This window comes from Sinohyriopsis cumingii, chromosome 9, assembly GCF_028554795.1.
Source record: "Sinohyriopsis cumingii isolate HCF-2022 chromosome 9, ASM2855479v2, whole genome shotgun sequence".
NCBI classification, from domain to species: domain Eukaryota; kingdom Metazoa; phylum Mollusca; class Bivalvia; order Unionida; family Unionidae; genus Sinohyriopsis; species Sinohyriopsis cumingii.
Genome location: NC_142969.1, coordinates 22413526 through 22431293, shown reverse-complemented (window position 1 = coordinate 22431293; position 17768 = coordinate 22413526). Strand labels below are relative to the sequence as shown.

General features: G+C 35.0%; 1 protein-coding gene across 1 annotated transcript in view; it reads left to right on the top strand.

Annotated features, from left to right (window-relative positions):
• The window catches only part of LOC149791385 (uncharacterized), a 190794-nt gene that overhangs the window by 152078 nt on the left and 20948 nt on the right, over nucleotides 1-17768 (top strand). The window contains exons 9-10 of the mRNA XM_089971345.1: nucleotides 1251-1357; nucleotides 17365-17619. Of these exons, the coding sequence (XP_089827471.1) occupies nucleotides 1251-1357; nucleotides 17365-17619 (362 nt within the window). The remainder of the gene's footprint in view (nucleotides 1-1250; nucleotides 1358-17364; nucleotides 17620-17768) is intronic.

The following is a 17768-nucleotide window of genomic DNA, read 5'->3' as shown; positions in this document are numbered from 1 at the left end:
GGAAATCATCCAGACAAGGCACTATCTCATAATGGATCTTTTGGATGAAATAGTGTCGGATTATCGGTCACTCACTAGTGTATTTATTTTGACTGACCTCTGTATGTAGATGGTAAGTGAAATTCCTTTTCTTTTCATTCATAGAATTAAATCCTTCAGAACACTCATATTTTCTGCATTAATCCCTATCAGAATAGAACAGAACACCTGTGCATTCATCATCTATTAGCCTTTTTTTAATAAAAAAATTGACACATGTGGAAGGCAGTATCACACCACCACCAGAAATGACACAAAATTAAAAAAACAAACAAAAAAACACAACAAAAACCAAAACTAAACAGAAACTAAGATCAATTTGTTGTTCTATCTATGCTACCGAGACAAGTTACAATTAATCAACCAACGTTTGAAGGCAGGAAAAGTAACTGCTACATTTGACCAAACGACAGCTGATTCCTTTTGATTTTAAAATGAACCCAGAAAGAAAGTAGTTTTGCTGAAACTTCAAAGAAAACTGATCCCCTTGGAAGCACTGATTGTTCTGTATAAATACTAAGCAAATGAAAAAAAAATTCACTTGCAATCAATGTTCTACAATTATTTGATGTTGCCTCTGCAATAAAAAACATACATCTGTTCGGTCCTCCAAAGCTGTCCTTTAGCAGTAACTTCAATAACACATGCACCCTTCATCAAAGAAAGCCAACTGCAATCTTCAATAAAAACAAAGAACATTTCATCAAAGGAAGTCAGCACCAAACTTAAATAAAAGCAATGGAATCTAATATATTGTTGCATTTTCCAAAGTGAATAGAACACGTTTATTAAGCCATAAAAGTTTCATTTTTGCAGGAAAAAAGAAGGCTTACTGTTGCTACCAATGGTGGCATAAAATGGAAATTAAATTTCCAATCTTTTGAAACCATTGATATATAGCCATCAAGTTAATTGAAGATGAGGCATTTTTCAAAGATTTTGTTAAACTTTTTAATTTGTTAAAATTTTTGTTTCCATATCAATGGCCTGATCCCTTGGCTAGGCTCGCCAAGATGATACCGTCTCCAGCTGACTAAACTCTTAAGCCAGTTTAAGTACATGTACATGTAGCATGTAAACAGCTATAGCCATGTGCTACTTAAGACAATTGCATTGAATTAAGTGACAGTCGGATGAAAACGAGGACAACCATTTTTTTAACTACAGTATTATTATTAGTTTTGTTACCTGAAGTGTTCTTTTCATTTCAGACCTGGTTGAGCTTTGGCTAAACTCCATTCATTATTGTGCAGCAACCCTTGAATCTAACTGTCCTCCTGTGATTCTAGTGGGTACACACAGGGATAAGATTGAGCAGGTAAATCTAATTGTGATTCATCACTGGTGTGTGTGTGTATGTGTGATCGGATTTTTAATGTAGCTTTAAACATTTTTCAGTCATATTGCTATGATACCTGCAGTGTCACAGTTTATAGTGATGTCTAGTACTGGGGCATCATGCAGCCGATGTGTAGCATCATGTTCCACCCAGTCACATTGTCCTGACACCAGGTCAACCAGTTCTAGCACAAACCTCTCAATGCTGAGTTCCAAGCGAGGCTGCTGTTAGTACCATTTTCATAAGTCTTTGGTTTGACTTGACCAGGGTTTGAACCTGAGACCTCCCACATCCAAGGCAGGTGCTCTAACCACTAGGCCACTGGAGTGGTCATTGTGTCGTCATTAACTTGTTCAGCCTCAATTCCACCTGTAGGTGTGATGAGACTGTATCATACTTTCAAGCTCTGCAGTGTCAAGGTCATTTAAGATACACGACAATGGGTGGTATTACAGTAATGCAGATAGAAGTAGTTCTACAATGATATCAAATAATCTAGACTTTCTACTTGCATTGCAAAATGGGGAAAACTTATTTTTTGACACCCGATTTTTTTTACACCAGAAATTTTCCCGTTATCTGAATCGGTTTATGTGTCTGGATTTTAGACTTTTTGGCCCCAGTTCAAAGGCAGACCAGTCTGAACTGCATACAGACAGGTGAATCTTTGCAAAAAGTAGGATACGTTGGGGATTGGGAGTAAGAAATGCTCATGAAGTTAAAAATTATGGGTCCAATAAGCAAAAACAAAAACCCTTCCCAATTTTTACCCTTCTGCACATGCGCGAGCCAAATAGCCAATGAAAAACAACGTTTCTGGCACAGCTAGTCATCAGTCTAAGCGAAAAACTCTTAGAAGCAGATTTATTTGGATGCATTCAGAATTAACCTCAAAAATGCATTTCCTACCCATATTCAGGCAAAAATGACAAAAGTCTCTGGAGTGGAATGAGTTAAAGAGTGAATGTGTCTGTCATTACAAAGTATTACACTTAATAGTTGGTTGGAACAAAATGCAGATATTGAACATAGTATGCAAGTATGAATCATGCTGTCTGAAACACATCTTGATACAAAGAGAGTGAACCAGTAGACTGCTATTTGAGAACTAAAAGTATATGAGGGATCAGCTGGTGACGCACTGTTGAAAATATACTGTTTGGAAATGAGGTTCTCTATCAAATACATTACCTAATCACAATGTTAGAATTACTACTTATACCTGTGGAATCCAGCCTTCCAATAGACTTGAAAAGCGTCCCTGTCTATTCTTTGTATAGACGAATGGAAGTAACTCTTACAGATTACCTCTTTTTATCCCACAAGGTGGCACTCGATACAGAATATTATCAGTTTAAACTTTCATTGCATACTCTCAACAGGCCTACATGAATCTGTAAATTTTTTGGGTGGTGGTGGTGGGGAAGTTCTGTTAACCATCCAGCAGTTTCTTTTTTGCTGGTACAGTAAGTTCAACAAACATCCTGTGTGTATTTTTGTGTATTCCAGTGAAATTTAAGATAATTTGGCAAATTTGTTACTGCTTCAAATGAGAACTGGGTAACTCCTTATTCACAGCTGCATTATAAAATAAGTACAGCAGTTCAGTTTTCTTCCACAAGTTCACCTGTTTGCATATTATCTCATTCTTGTGATTTATTTAAGATATTTTAAGTGTATGTTTAATGACCATTTTATTTTATCCTTGGTAATTTGATTGTTAACTGTTTTCACGTTTGACTCACAGACTTGTTGATTTAGGATGTCTAACGGAAACTGGCATTCATAACTTGATATCTGATAGCCATTATCTCATCTTGTATTTTGGTGTGTTGTTGTTCTTATATTTTCTGTAACAACATGACTATTAAATGTAAAAAGTTCAAACCTACCTTGCTTGCCCGAAATGCTTGTATTGTTATGTATATTTAATTTGCATTTTTTATTTGTTGTTGTTTTTGTTAATTTTGTTATATGCAATGGTAATGTAACATTGTATGTTGGAATTAACCTTGCCCAAAATCAAGTTTTTTTTCTACTTGACCTGAATTATTGCTGTTTTTAAATTCTGTAAATAACTAATACATAGCTAAAATATTCACTCTGTGTATGGGTTTAATATTATTATCATTATTAATAGAAGTAAATGTGTTTATTTGGATTTGGATCTAGGTTATCAGGATTCCTCTGGTATACCTAACATAGTCCAGGTTATATATTACATGGCCAACTACATAAATGATATGTTCATTAAAAGGACAAATAACATCAATACAGTTTATATTCTGCTGATTCTACGCTCTGTCATCCAATAACTTTTCTTTCTAAGCCCAAAATGGACCTCTATAAAAATAGTCTGGCTTGGGTCCAATCATTTGGAACTGTATATCTAATGATGTTAAAGAAGCATCTTGATGCCTTCCTTTCATTATAGATGTTTGAAATCGATGCAATCCAGATAATATCTTTAATTGGATAGGTTCAGCTTTGTGGTATATTTGTATATGTATATGTTATATAAAATATCTCTCGATGTTCACGTGTGTGTGTGTGTGTGGTGTCTGTGTGTTTTCATTTATGCATGTTGATGTATACAGTGCTGTGCTGTGTGCTGAATACCAACTTAGTTTCTCTTTTATACACTAATCTGTTATACTTTTTTGTATGATGTTTGTTTCCCAGCTGTATTTTATATATTTGCCTGTACTTATGTAGATAATTGATGGCTGCAGGGAAAGTTATTTTTTGTAATTAAAAAAGAGGTTATTATTATTATAGATTGAAATTTAACAGAACCTCTATTGGCAATGATTACTCATTATCAGTGTCCATTTGAACATTATATTTGCACAACAGGCACATGAAGAAATTCCTGGACATGCATGAAATTGACCAGTGAGACAGAGTTTTGGTCTGGTCACCACTTTAATTGCCATATTATTGCAAGTTACATTTTCTACCAGAACATAACAATAATGATGTGCATTGTGGAATGGTGTTTTTTTATCTCCTAAAGTCACTGCATTATTGTATATATTGTCACATTGAATGAATTTCAGTACTAATTTCTGGATGACCAAATAACAGTTGACTTTGTTTTGTTCCCTTGTGGTTCAGTGTTGTAGAATCTAAACCTCATACATTCTTAGTGCATGTTGTAAGAGGTAACTGAGTGGAGGCAACTTATTTGCTGTGGATTGTGTCCCCATGTCATTGGAGAGTGGACCTTGTAGTTAAGGAGACATGAGGCTGAAGGTTGCCTCTCCAATGCAACACATTTCCTTGGCTTCAACTTTAGCCAGATGGATGGTAAGAAGGGCCTTGTCTGATTAATTGGCTAGCTCCAAGGGATGTTAACAATATTCATTTAAAGCAGATGGCATAGAGTTAATCAGCATGACACTGTTGATCAAACTTTACAAAGGACATAGCCCCTGAAGGGAGTGCCAAAGGGTCAGTTGAGTAAAGTTTATATTTTGCTTGAGTATATTACTGTGTGTAGCCCTGACATGAGAAATTAAATTGATGTAAATTTATGTCCCCTAATGTTGGGTTCCAAGGCATGTATGGAGCACAGATGATGTATTATAAATTATGCCAGTATGGGAAGACCAACTAAAACAACCAGTAGTGTGAGATCTGGTCTCTTAAGGACCAGGAATATCAATCAGTGGCATAGCTTGAACTTGTGCAAATAATGGCATTTAACACAATTTCTTGTCATTGAATTCCTTGAAGAGTATCAGAAACTAAACAAATTACCACCATTTGTCATAGCCAAAGTCTTTGAGGCTTGGCTGAAGTGCCAAGAAGTGTTAAAAATCTTTGTTCAGGTTCAGGCTAACTACTTATGGAGTGTAGCAAGAAAACTCCAGTAATCCACTTCATATGTAGTGTTTTGTGGAGATACTTATTATGGTTTTCCACACAAATGTCTAAATTTGTCAAGTGATGTCATTTGATCTAGAGGTCGTGATGGCTACAGTGAGACAGAGATGCTACTCAGCATTTACTGTAATGGCAAGTTGATTCCCACAAACACTCGCATTCTAACATTCAGCTGTGCCACTTTGCCTACATCAATCAAAGCTGGTTTCTTGAACATTCTTGTTGACCCTTTATATTCCAAATCATTTGCAGTGTTTTAACTGCCAGAAATATGACCATCACAAAGATGGCTGCAGGAGGAATCTAATCTGTTCCATATGCAACAGGAGGCTCAATGGATTGCCCAACTCTTTTGCAAATTGTCATGCAGAACATTTCTCATACTCTAGTGACTACCCTAAATAGAGAAATGATGAGATCAAATGTATTGACATTAAGATCTGCAGGAAATGAATTTGTGTTCTTTAGTTAGGTACAGACATGGTTTGGTGACATTCAGGATATGGTATCACGGTACCAATTGTTTTTCCATATACCTCAATGCTAATGTTTTGTGAAATAAATATACTTTCTGTCCTACTTGGGCATGCATGTCACACACTGTCATTTAGAACAATGCTAGATTGTCAATTTGACAATGATATAACCAGGTACTCCATTGCATTTAAGAGAGATAACTCAACTGGAACTAGACAGGGGTAAGAGTTATCTAGTCACAACAAGCACATTTTCAGCCATGTGTATCATATTTTAAAAAAATCATAAAAAATACAAAATATGATCTAGATAGAAATTAACACAAACTCACATGTTGCCAAGAGGCTCAACATTTTTTTAAGCCAAACAGAAAGTACAACTCTTACATAATGCACCAATTACAGCTAGTGTTGTTCTTTAATTCTGAATACAATGTTCCATACACCTTAAGCTCCGCCCACCTGGACTTGCGCAATTGGTACCGTTATACCTATAGCAAACCTTAATTTTTCCAATAATCTGTGAAATAGTTTGGGACTGTATAAGTAACAAATATACTTAGTCTCACTTGTGAAAAACAGTTTGATGAGGTACTAACCTATGTCTTATATGAATGTGTATAGAAATGTCACTGAGCTGTTTGAACTATTGTTTTCATACTTTTGCTTCACCATCAAAATCATCTTTTGAAATAAAATGAATTCTTTCAACTATGACTGTATCTTATTCCTATCAGCACTTATTGAACTTCACATAGGTGATATGGGATAAATCACATTATGTCATATTATGTAATAACTAGGTCAAAGGTCAGTGTACCAAATAGTATGTACCTGTCCTATTTCAAAATGTACAATTCACCTAAAAGAAAGGAATTTACATTTGTTTGGTAGGTGCAGAACTTAACATCAGAGACAGGTGGACATGACCCAATCTTATTATAAAGTATAAGCTTTGACCACTTTACACTATCTGCAGATACAAGAGGTCACTAACCACCAGTCCTCATACAAAGGTCCACCTACCCATCCTCTTTGTAACACAAATAGTAAGCTTTCCTCCTTTGCAATGTGAATGAAATTGTTTCAATAAGCCAATCAGTCACCAAATATAGTAAATCACAGCTTCTAAGTGGTTATGTTGGATTAGGGGGTGAACTTAGGGGAATAAAATACAGAAAAATGCCAAATATAAACACTAAGTATAGCACATCAAATAGAGTTAAAAACAGGAGGAAAGTGTTTATCTAAAAGGGAGAGGTAGCTTATGATAAAGGAACTAAAGGAGGCAAAATCAGCAATGCGAAAAATGAGAAGTGAAAATTTGATGACCTTACCTTGGACAAATATATGGGGCAGGGCCCAACAGGTCCAAGGACAGCCCAAAGGCAACTGTGCTATAACATCCCTTACAGGTACCCAAATTTCAAGTGAAGTTGTGTTCATTTCCATCTAATATGAAAGGGTGAATAATTTTGATAATATAGATACATATAAAGTATATTTCTTCTACATAAGAATTTAATAATAATTGGCATAAGATAGAGAGAAACTTATCTCAGATCCAAACAGAACATACCTTATCAGTTTTTAAACTTGTAAACTTTACTGTGAGAAATTATTAAATTCCTTCTACTTACATTTGCATCAAGATAGAGGGCTAATATAATACTTCACAAATCTTCTCTTTATTTTCATAACCAGTCACTGAAAATGTGAGATATTATTGCCTTGAAATGTTATGACTGGTGTAAGGGAGATAACTGAATGATATACATAAGGTGTGGTAACCTCTAATACAGTATCCATGTAATATAGATGAGTTCATCAACAACCTGTATTAACTTCATTGCAATTAAGTTATCTCAAAATACATTACTGATAAAGTGAGAACCTAACATTTAGACTCCTATATTTAGTGGAGACCTCAAGAGTCATGTAATTTTAATTTCTAAGATGACGCAGCTCTTTCATATCACATAGTTCATATTTTCTACAATGCCAGCAGGTAGAGTGCAGCCTTCCATAACCATGCAGATATCATCTCATGCCAATTTGGATTCTTGCGATGGGATGCAAAGTTTCAAGAACAGTGTGGGTTTGAATGGAATGAATATGCACTGTGTGACTAAAATGGTTATCATTCTGTAATGTTGGACCAAACATGGAAATTCCACAAGAGCAGCTTGACACAAAGAAATAGGATTGATTGAAAGTCAATAGTAGATTATAATTGGGCTTATACAAGTGCCAATGGGAAATGCTGACTTAAGGAAACTGTTCTTGTTTGTTGGTGTTCACTGCTACTTCAACAAAAGGGAATGCAAGAGAACTGAACTAACTACATGAACAATTTCAAAGCAGGAAAGTGTATAATAAAAAAAGGACAATTAGAGCAGGACAATTCAAGTCAAAGTGGGAAGAAATACCATATCCTTAATAAATTACCTAAAAATTACTCATGCCAGAACATCCCACATGGTACAAGTGATCTATCTACAAGTGTACTTAGAGTGTTCTCTATCCTGGTTTATGGCATGCCTTGCAAGAACAAGATAGCTGTTTTTGTACACATGATTTTTCATCTTTTGCAGGTAAAATAGCCAATATTTGGCCAAAATCAACTATATTATGTTTACATAACTTATTTTGTTGCATGCATTCCAATCTAGGAGGTAACAGCACATACATAAAGGTATCAGGTAACACAAGCCTATATCTATCATAGCTATAGTTATCAAAAGTCCCCATCCAAAGCCAACTTGTGCTATTTTCTGAAGATTTCATACATTTTATTCTTAAAGAACTTTCAATATTTGACCAAAACTGTTCAGTACACATTTGTTTTCCTACATCAAACTAGTATAGTTCATAAATGCCGCCCATATGTATGCGTTTCTATGGATACACTGTGAGGCTATTCTTTCCTTTAGGTATCACGGTACCAATTGTTTTTCCATATACCTCAATGCTAATGTTTTGTGAAATAAATATACTTTCTGTCCTACTTGGGCATGCATGTCACACACTGTCATTTAGAACAATGCTAGATTGTCAATTTGACTGATATAACCAGGTACTCCATTGCATTTAAGAGAGATAACTCAACTGGAACTAGACAGGGGTAAGAGTTATCTAGTCACAACAAGCACATTTTCAGCCATGTGTATCATATTTTAAAAAAATCATAAAAAATACAAAATATGATCTAGATAGAAATTAACACAAACTCACATGTTGCCAAGAGGCTCAACATTTTTTTAAGCCAAACAGAAAGTACAACTCTTACATAATGCACCAATCACAGCTAGTGTTGTTCTTTAATTCTGAATACAATGTTCCATACACCTTAAGCTCCGCCCACCTGGACTTGCGCAATTGGTACCGTTATACCATATGTGATTATATTACTCATGCAGTACCATATTGATTTATTATTATTAAACAGTATGGATGGTTCACTGGTGTGATATCATTATTTGTGGATAAATGATTTTCTGTGAATAGTTTACTGACACAGTACAAGGGTAAAACTTTTCAATGCAGACGTTCCATGCATTTGTTTAGCACACAAAAGTTGCTTGACAACCTTGAATTTTTCTGTGGTGAAATCAGTGAGAATCCACAGTGGACAATAATGCCAGATCCTGCAAAGGCATTTTTAAATTTACTGCAGTGCAACAAAAAACAAAATCCTATTTGTAATTTATGCAGGTTTTGAATATCATGACATTCCAGGGACACTTCTGAGGTTTTTCCAAATACAGTCCAAGTTGCAATACAAGTCCCATGTGGATTTTGTTCCACTGTAGTCAGATGTGATGGTCAAACTGAAATGCCAATATTCTACCATGCCCTGGGTGCTAGTGCCCAGACACAGATGAAGTATTTATAAAATTGCTAGATGTCACAGCAGAATGGATATGGCAGCAACTTGTCTTTGCCTGATAATAATATTCATAAGTTTTAAACAACCACTCATTGCTGGATTTCTGATGGTACTTTTGGGACAAATGAAAAGGTGCACTGCCAGTGCCACTTCAATGATGCATACCTAGGAGCTGCACACATTGCATGCAACCTATGGTTACATATTTATCCAAACGAAACATGAATTGTTGAAGTACCGGTACTTGATAAACTTCACAGGTATGATAGCCCCTTAATAATGCAACCAGTCACAACAGCATCAAATGCATCAAAAAGTGTCATTCAGAACACAGTGAAAAAGTATATGTTGTTAGGCTCAGGAGGCTGCAGTTTACTGACTCGCGTCACTTTCTCAATTTTCTGAATAAACTCGTGAAGTTTCTCTTTTGATTCATATTCTTGTTTGTCTACTTTGAGCCGAATTCAAAAGCTACACTTCCAATGTGTGAAGCAGTGAAATACGTTACAGTGAATTCTCGTTGGTTATTGTTTATCCCAGTCCAAGGTAAACTATACAAAAAGTAAATAAAATTAACACAGGATCAGTGAGGAGCAGATTTATTTAAAACCACATGAGTTTATCTCCTTGCCTGTGGTTTTTCTTTATTTTTTGAGGAAGGGGATTTGATGTTGTCAGTGATTTTCCTTCTTCACAAACAAAATCAAGTACCTGTAGCCACAGTGGTTGTTTTGACATCTTCAGGAGGTACGATGTGATAGATTTTGTTGGTATTGATCCCCACTCCCACACCTGGACTTGCATACATGCAAACTTTTCTGGGACCAAATCAAGAAGATCAGTGATCACAATCAGGGAGATTGGGTCCAAATCAGGGAAAATAGTATAACAATCATTTTTGCCATAAATGTAAGCTCGAAAGTATACATCATAACAAAACAAAGGAAATCAACTGCTTGAATAATAGTTACTCAACTATATTGATTTTTTATGTTAATTGCTTAATTTCACAAAAATAATTTTAAAAATCCTGACTGTGCTTAAAAAGCTTAGGAAAGAATGGAACCTCAACTACTCAAACCTTTTATTTTTCAACATGTGTTATCCTTCAGTCTTTATGAGAAGCTGTTTGCAACAATACATAAATCATTTTGAGGTCTTGAGTTCAAAACAGTCAGACTTTGCCTTTTATATTACAAAATATGACGGATGACAGTTTTTCCAAACACGTTTCTTCCTCATCATCCTGAAACAGCACTCAGAATCTGCAGTCACAGAATACAGTTAACCAAGAGTCTTCAGGGTCTTGTCATGAAATGGAAACTTGGGTATCATCTTTGGTGTAACTTTGTCATAGAAAGACCTCGCACTCCATAAGAAGCAGCTCAGCTTTGTTGGAGAAATGTCATCTGGGTTGCTGTCATTTGCATCACTTTAGGCACATTATGTAATGAATTCTCATTTGCAGTCTACCACTACAAAATGTTCAGATGTGTGTTGCAAGCTGTGCAGTACACAAAGCTTTCTCCATTTCCACTACTCTTCACACATTTAAATTTGCCTATCCAAGCACTGTTGAATTTGCAAACTTATTTCTTATCTTTTTTGACAGCATATTTTCTTTCAAATCTGTTAGCATATATTTCAACAGGGTACCAGGATTATTTCCAAATAGTTCAAGAACTGTCTTATACTTGTTGCATGTAGTCTGTTATATTACTCAATATTGAAATATTGACGAGTGAAACAGCATACACATGTATAATCATTGCATACATGCATGTTACGAGCTGCCATTTGATTGGTAGAATTTTGTTTTAGCTGTTTAGCAGATTGTTTTATTAACGATAGTTTTTGGTAGGCAAATTGGTGGGTCAGAAGATAGTGTAAAAAATCAAAAGACAACCTGACAGTCTGGAAGATTTGGTATGTATGGAAAGGGCAATGCCAGTGATGCTATTTGGATTGATGGTGTCATCATTCCTAATACAAGTAAAGTTGTATGATGCAAATTTATACTTTTGATGCCGTCTTAAGTTCATCAATGGCAACAGATGCATGTTTGACATCATTTATGGCATCTGGCAGAACATCAGTAGTTTATTTCTCGCAAAGTCAGACTCAACCAAAGAAGTGCTCAAGGAGAATTCTCATGGCAATTAAGTATTAAACAAGATATTAGCACACCGTGTTTATGGTAAATAGTCTGAACACCCAGCTGAAAAATCCATTGATATTCTTCCTGCTGGGAGTGACAGAGGTAAAGATGCCAATGGGTACCCGGATACTTGGGTACCAGCCTGTTGATAATAACCCAAATAATAAAATGATAAACCATGTACCCGTTAAAAAAAAGTATTCCAAGTTCAAGTCGAGACAAAATAACGATTACAGTTCAAGGCTCATGTCATGTGCACATTTATTCATCATAGGGGCTTGTATGGTTGCTTACAATTTACTTGTCATACATGCACTATATAATAATACAAGGAAGGACACTTCTCTCCTTTCTCGCGCGACCTATTTAAGAATCACTGCTGACATTTAAAGCTAGACTGTCCTAACTTCATGCCTGTTCATGCTTCATGCGCCATTTTCTTGTCACTTAAATGGACTTGTTTTGAAATCTTGAACTAGGTCAGTACCTTTCATCAATAGTGACAGTAAGTACTGATTAAGAAGTATTCGACAAAATAAAATTTAATTACATACTACAATTCATATACAAGAAAGCACAATATAAATGTCCGGTTTAACTAATGCCATTTTTGCTCAAGTTTGTGGCCATGGAGTGAGTATTAGCTGTTCAAATCAGGGTTGCTGTTCACATGTTCGTTTACTGGACCTTTTTTATTAGCGGGAAACTCAAGACATATTTTTGTCGCAGCAAAGGCAACAGAAAAAATTACGTAACATGCACTTCTTATACCATGTTAGGAAAATATGAACGAAATGGACAACTATACAGAATGAAATTTGTAACCGAAATATTAAGATATAAGGGAAATCTTTGTTACTTAATAACAGTGAAAAAAAATGTAATAAAAGTTGACCACGTTTGTAAATATGGTAAATTTGTTCATTAATTTTACATGAAACTGTTCCAAGAAAACAGATGGGATTCTTGAATGTGAAATCACTTGTCATAGATTCATTCTCTTTTGATACTACATATGTAGTGGACCAGTTTAAATTGAAAACAAATGGTGCCAGATATCATTAAAAAAAACAAAAACAGGCTGTATCGATGTGACTGTTGTATGACTGAAAAATGTTAGAGGAGAGGATACTACAACATTGGTTGGCTTTATGACTATTCACCAGAGTTACTGTAGACATGTTGACTAGCTAAAGTGAGTGTTATGCATAAACAATTTATACATTTCTTTTGTGTCTATACTTTTATATTAACTACTCATCCATGTGGATTTAGTTATTATTGTTGTTATAGGGTTTAACGCCATTTTTCAGCACACGATAGGCTATATGGCGGCCAGTATTAATGGTGGAGGAAGAACCCAGGTAAACCCCGGAAAGAACCACAGATTTACAGGCAGTGAAAATCAAATAATTGCTAATACATATTGATCAGTTTGCCAGCATATTAGCCAGTACATTGACCTGGTTCAGTAAATTCACTTAGGCTCACTAAGGGGAGAGACTTGCCAAAGGTTCATGTACACTTAAATCAAACACTTGCTTGTGATTTACAAGTAATGATGTGGGGAATAGAAGGCTTTGACCTAAATCAGTAAGCTCTGTCCAAAAGCCCCATAATTATACTACTGTACAGTACTAATTTCATTAAAAATATGCACTTTATATAAAAATAACACAAATCAGATCCAGCTATCTTTTTATTTATAGTCATATATGTTTTCCTAGGGGGACTGTCTGCTACTGATGAATTTTTGCTTCATTCTGTCAGTGAATGATTTATCGGTTACTGTATGTTACGGATAACCCTTGAGTAAAGTTTCTTCAATGGAAACTAAAGGACCCAGCAAAGACAAAAGTTGGAATGCCAGTGCTGTCTGTGTGGACTTGACTCAGTAGGTTTAATTTGAGTATGGAGTAGGTCGCTGACATTATATTCTTGGGTGAATATATGGAATGGAATGAAATAGCATTTAGAATATTCATGTATATTGCCACGAAAAGAACCTGAATTTGCATTCATTGGGTTTTTTCCTCAGTGGAATATTTCTATCAAGTACCTTGTTTTAGCAGCAGTCCATTCAACATTTTTCTACTACCTCCATGTTTTCCTTGAGGTATCAGTGTGAATTATCCAAATTTGTTTTCATGAGAACTGTATAAAATAAAGGTCTCAATAGAACTTTACCAAATACGTAAGGTGGGAGCTGTTTGGTAGTACATGTATATACCAGTTTGGTTTAGAATTTATTGGGTTGAAGTTCGAGGTAGTTTCTGTTAATGTTAAGATGTCACAAATGAAATTATAATATAAAAGTGTCAGATGACTTTAATATCAGCTGAATATTAGGGAGAACATATTTCATGAATTAACACAAAAATTTTAAAGGACAAGGTTCATTAAGGGCTGATTTTGGCCTCTAATCAGATTCCATTGAAACTCGTATAGATAAGAGGGCCCAATCTCTTCCTAAAATATGTATTTAATTCTTAACAAGGATAATTCCTAATACAGAAAAGCAACCATTAAAAAGCCTCTTATTTTATCCTCTGCTATGGTGTCTGTTTTCATGGATTATAGACAATATGGCTAACAAGTTCCTAAGAAGCTAACTGTTGAAAAAAGATAAATATAAAATTCTGCATTTGTACACAGAGTAGTTAATAGTCAATCATAGTATGTACAAGTCAGTCTTTTTATTTACAACATTGTTTAAATGATGTGCATATTTACATGAAGTATATTCACTTTAATAAGAATAGTTATGTTATCTTTATGTTTTAACACTGACTTGATTGTTTCAGAATAACAGTATATGTATGTATTTATTTACCATATAATCATAACAAAATTCATGCAGACCTTTGTACATTAGTAATATCCAGATGTTGCTACAGTGCATAATTACAAATCAAAACCATGTGTTCATAACATCAGTGACCAAAGCAGTTTTGTGTACGTATCAGAAAGGAAGAGCTTGGATAATATTGTTTAATTACAAATTCGGTAAAATTATTCCTTATATTGGTCACAAAATTGGATACTGTTGTACAATTTGTATTAGAGTGCTTTAGCTGTAAAGAATTTGGCATGCGAGTTACTTGTTTTCTGTATACAGGTGGTATGCTTTTTTTTACTGAACAGAGGATATCAGTTTTGATATATTGATTGTGATGATCATGATTGGAAAGGCACCAGTTTCTTATTTTATGTCAAATGGGCTTCCAAAATGATTGGAAGGAAAATAAAATAGTAGACAGATTATTGCAAATGTATTTATTACAGTGTACTGCCCCATCATCCCACCATTATTTCATCATCATTACTGTCACTTAACCAATTAGAAAATCATCCATATACAATTGTAAATAACAGGTCATTTTTTCCAAAAAGTTCCTCTATATTTGTCTGTTAATATTAGGGTGGATAGGGAGGGTGGTGAAGGCAGAGTTGGTGCCTTACACCCGCCACCCCACTTAAAAATTTCATTAACATGAGCGTGAAACAAACAGAATGTTTCCTAGAGTAGGTTTTCTTTACAGTTATATGGTTAAAATTACACTGGAAATGCTTAAATTGCAAGAACTTCTAGGGGCTTCATCCCATATAACCCTCCCCCAGACACAGTATTTCTACATCTGCCACTGACTATAATCATTGTATTCTTTCCTTAGTTATAAATTTATTTCCCATATTTTTTTTAGTTCATATTTATGTTAAATGACAAGGAAATTAAAGTTGGACCGCTCTGGTTAACCAAGTGGTTAGAGTATCCGCATTGCATGTTTGAACCCTGGCCAGTCATACAAAAGACTTAACAAATGGTACTAACAGCTGCCTTGCTATTCATTCAGCATTAAGAGGCTAGTGTTAGGACTGGTCAGCCTGGTGTCAGGACATAATGTGACTGGGTGGGACATGATGCTACATATCTGTGGCATGATGCCCCTGTGCTAGACTTCACTATAAGCTGCCACACTGCAGACATCATAGCAATATGACTGCAAAATTATTAAAGCTACGTTAAAAATCCAAATCACAGACACACACCATAGCGATTTCTTCTTATAGTATGTAGTATACCGGTATATAGCCAAAACCTTGCACTTTCAAAGAAAAACTTCAACTTGTGTTGCATTTCAAATTTACATGGTACCGTTTGTCCTCATTTTGGGATTAACCATTTAATTTTTGGGGATGTGGGTCTGAGAATTTTACAAATAAATTAATTATGACTTTCACAAATTTAGAAAAAAAATATCCTTGCTCAGATTTATAGAAGAAAAAAATACATATATTAGATTGGTAACAAAAAAATTCTGAAAAAGAAAATAATTAGGCTCGAAAGTAAATGCTAATGTCCCCACCCCCAATTAAATGGCTGGTTCCATAGGCATGCTAACATAGAACCAAGCCCTGAATACAAGTACCACCAATTGTATAATGTTCAACTAAATTTAGGCAACAAGGAAGTCAGCAAACTTTCAGGTCTGGACAATGTTAAAAATGCTTTTCTTATGCATTGATAGAGAATCCATTCATAAGAAGAATTTTTACACTTGGGCACACACCAACAGAGATGCACCAATCTGTTAAATATCTGGACCTTTTCTTAAAGGAGCATACTTGGGGATAAATATAATCTATACCAGATTTGAGACTGTCAGTCAGTCTATTATTTTATAAGTTAATATATTCTAGCATTCTTAAGTGTGCATGATTGCACTTTCTATTGTAAAACAAAGATGAGTAATATGTTTTTCATCACTGACTTTACAATTGTAGATCACACAAAGTGGCAAAATCTCTTAATTTCCAACATCACCAGAGCATTCTTTCACAGTAATAAAGATAAGCATTAATTGTAACACATTCAGATCCTAAAACTGTAGCAGTTTATGTTGGCGTCCTGCAAATGGGACATTCTGCAGTTATTGACCAAGCAGCATGCACAGATTCTGTACCCCAGTTTCAGTTGAAAATGTCATTGCTTTAATTGTTTTTTTTAATTCATGTTCTCATTTGGATTTAGAAAGAATAATCAGTTCCAGGTCAAAACTGAATAAAAGACTGCACAACTAGTTTTTGTCTATCTCTTATAATCAGAAGGACAGAAGTGACATTTGTGGCATTGCACATCTTCAGTACACATTTTAGACAATGTATTGCCATTACCTTGACTGTCGAGACTACCATTATTTGACTGTTGATATGTGCTCGAGAGCTTACTCTAAACTTTCACTGTAAACCTACAAGAAAGTTTCATTAAATAATTTGCTGTATAAAGTTGCATTAGTATTCAGAATAAACTATTTTGACCTAACCCCCATTTTTTTTTCAGGAATACAAGAAAATCCTTCATTATACATAAGTGATGAATATTAAAATGAAAATTCCACTCTCAGAATCAGAATTTTGTATCAGACTCTCAGCAAACCTAAGTCCTGGGTGCAAAGTTCTGGCCCTAAATTTAGAATTTTTCTAACCTTCATCAATGCATGTAAATGATTTTGCAATATCAAATGGTTAAAATAGAGTCACATGTTTTCGGATCAAATGTTCCTTAATTTTTAAGGGCATTCAACGGGAGAGGTGTGAAAATGTTTTCAGGAAGATTAGATACCACTATCTTCAGGGAAGGCCAGCAAGATTTCACCTAGCAGATAAGGATTTTTCCATAGACAACACTATTGAAGACCCAGAGATTAAGGATTTACAAAAGAAGATTGTGGAGCTTGCATCCCAGCAGCCATATTGGGGAGAGAGTATTCCAGGAAGATGGCTTCCTTTGGAAGAACGGCTAATGAGTCTAAAGGCCAAAGGCGTCAAGGTAATTTATTTGAATCCACCATCAACATAGTTTGTATGCATTGTTGCTGTTTTCTTCATGAATTTAATATACATGAGAGATGACCATCATCAATTTTTCAAGTCTTTTACGCAAGTGAAGTCCAACTTAGATCATCCAAAACCTGATAA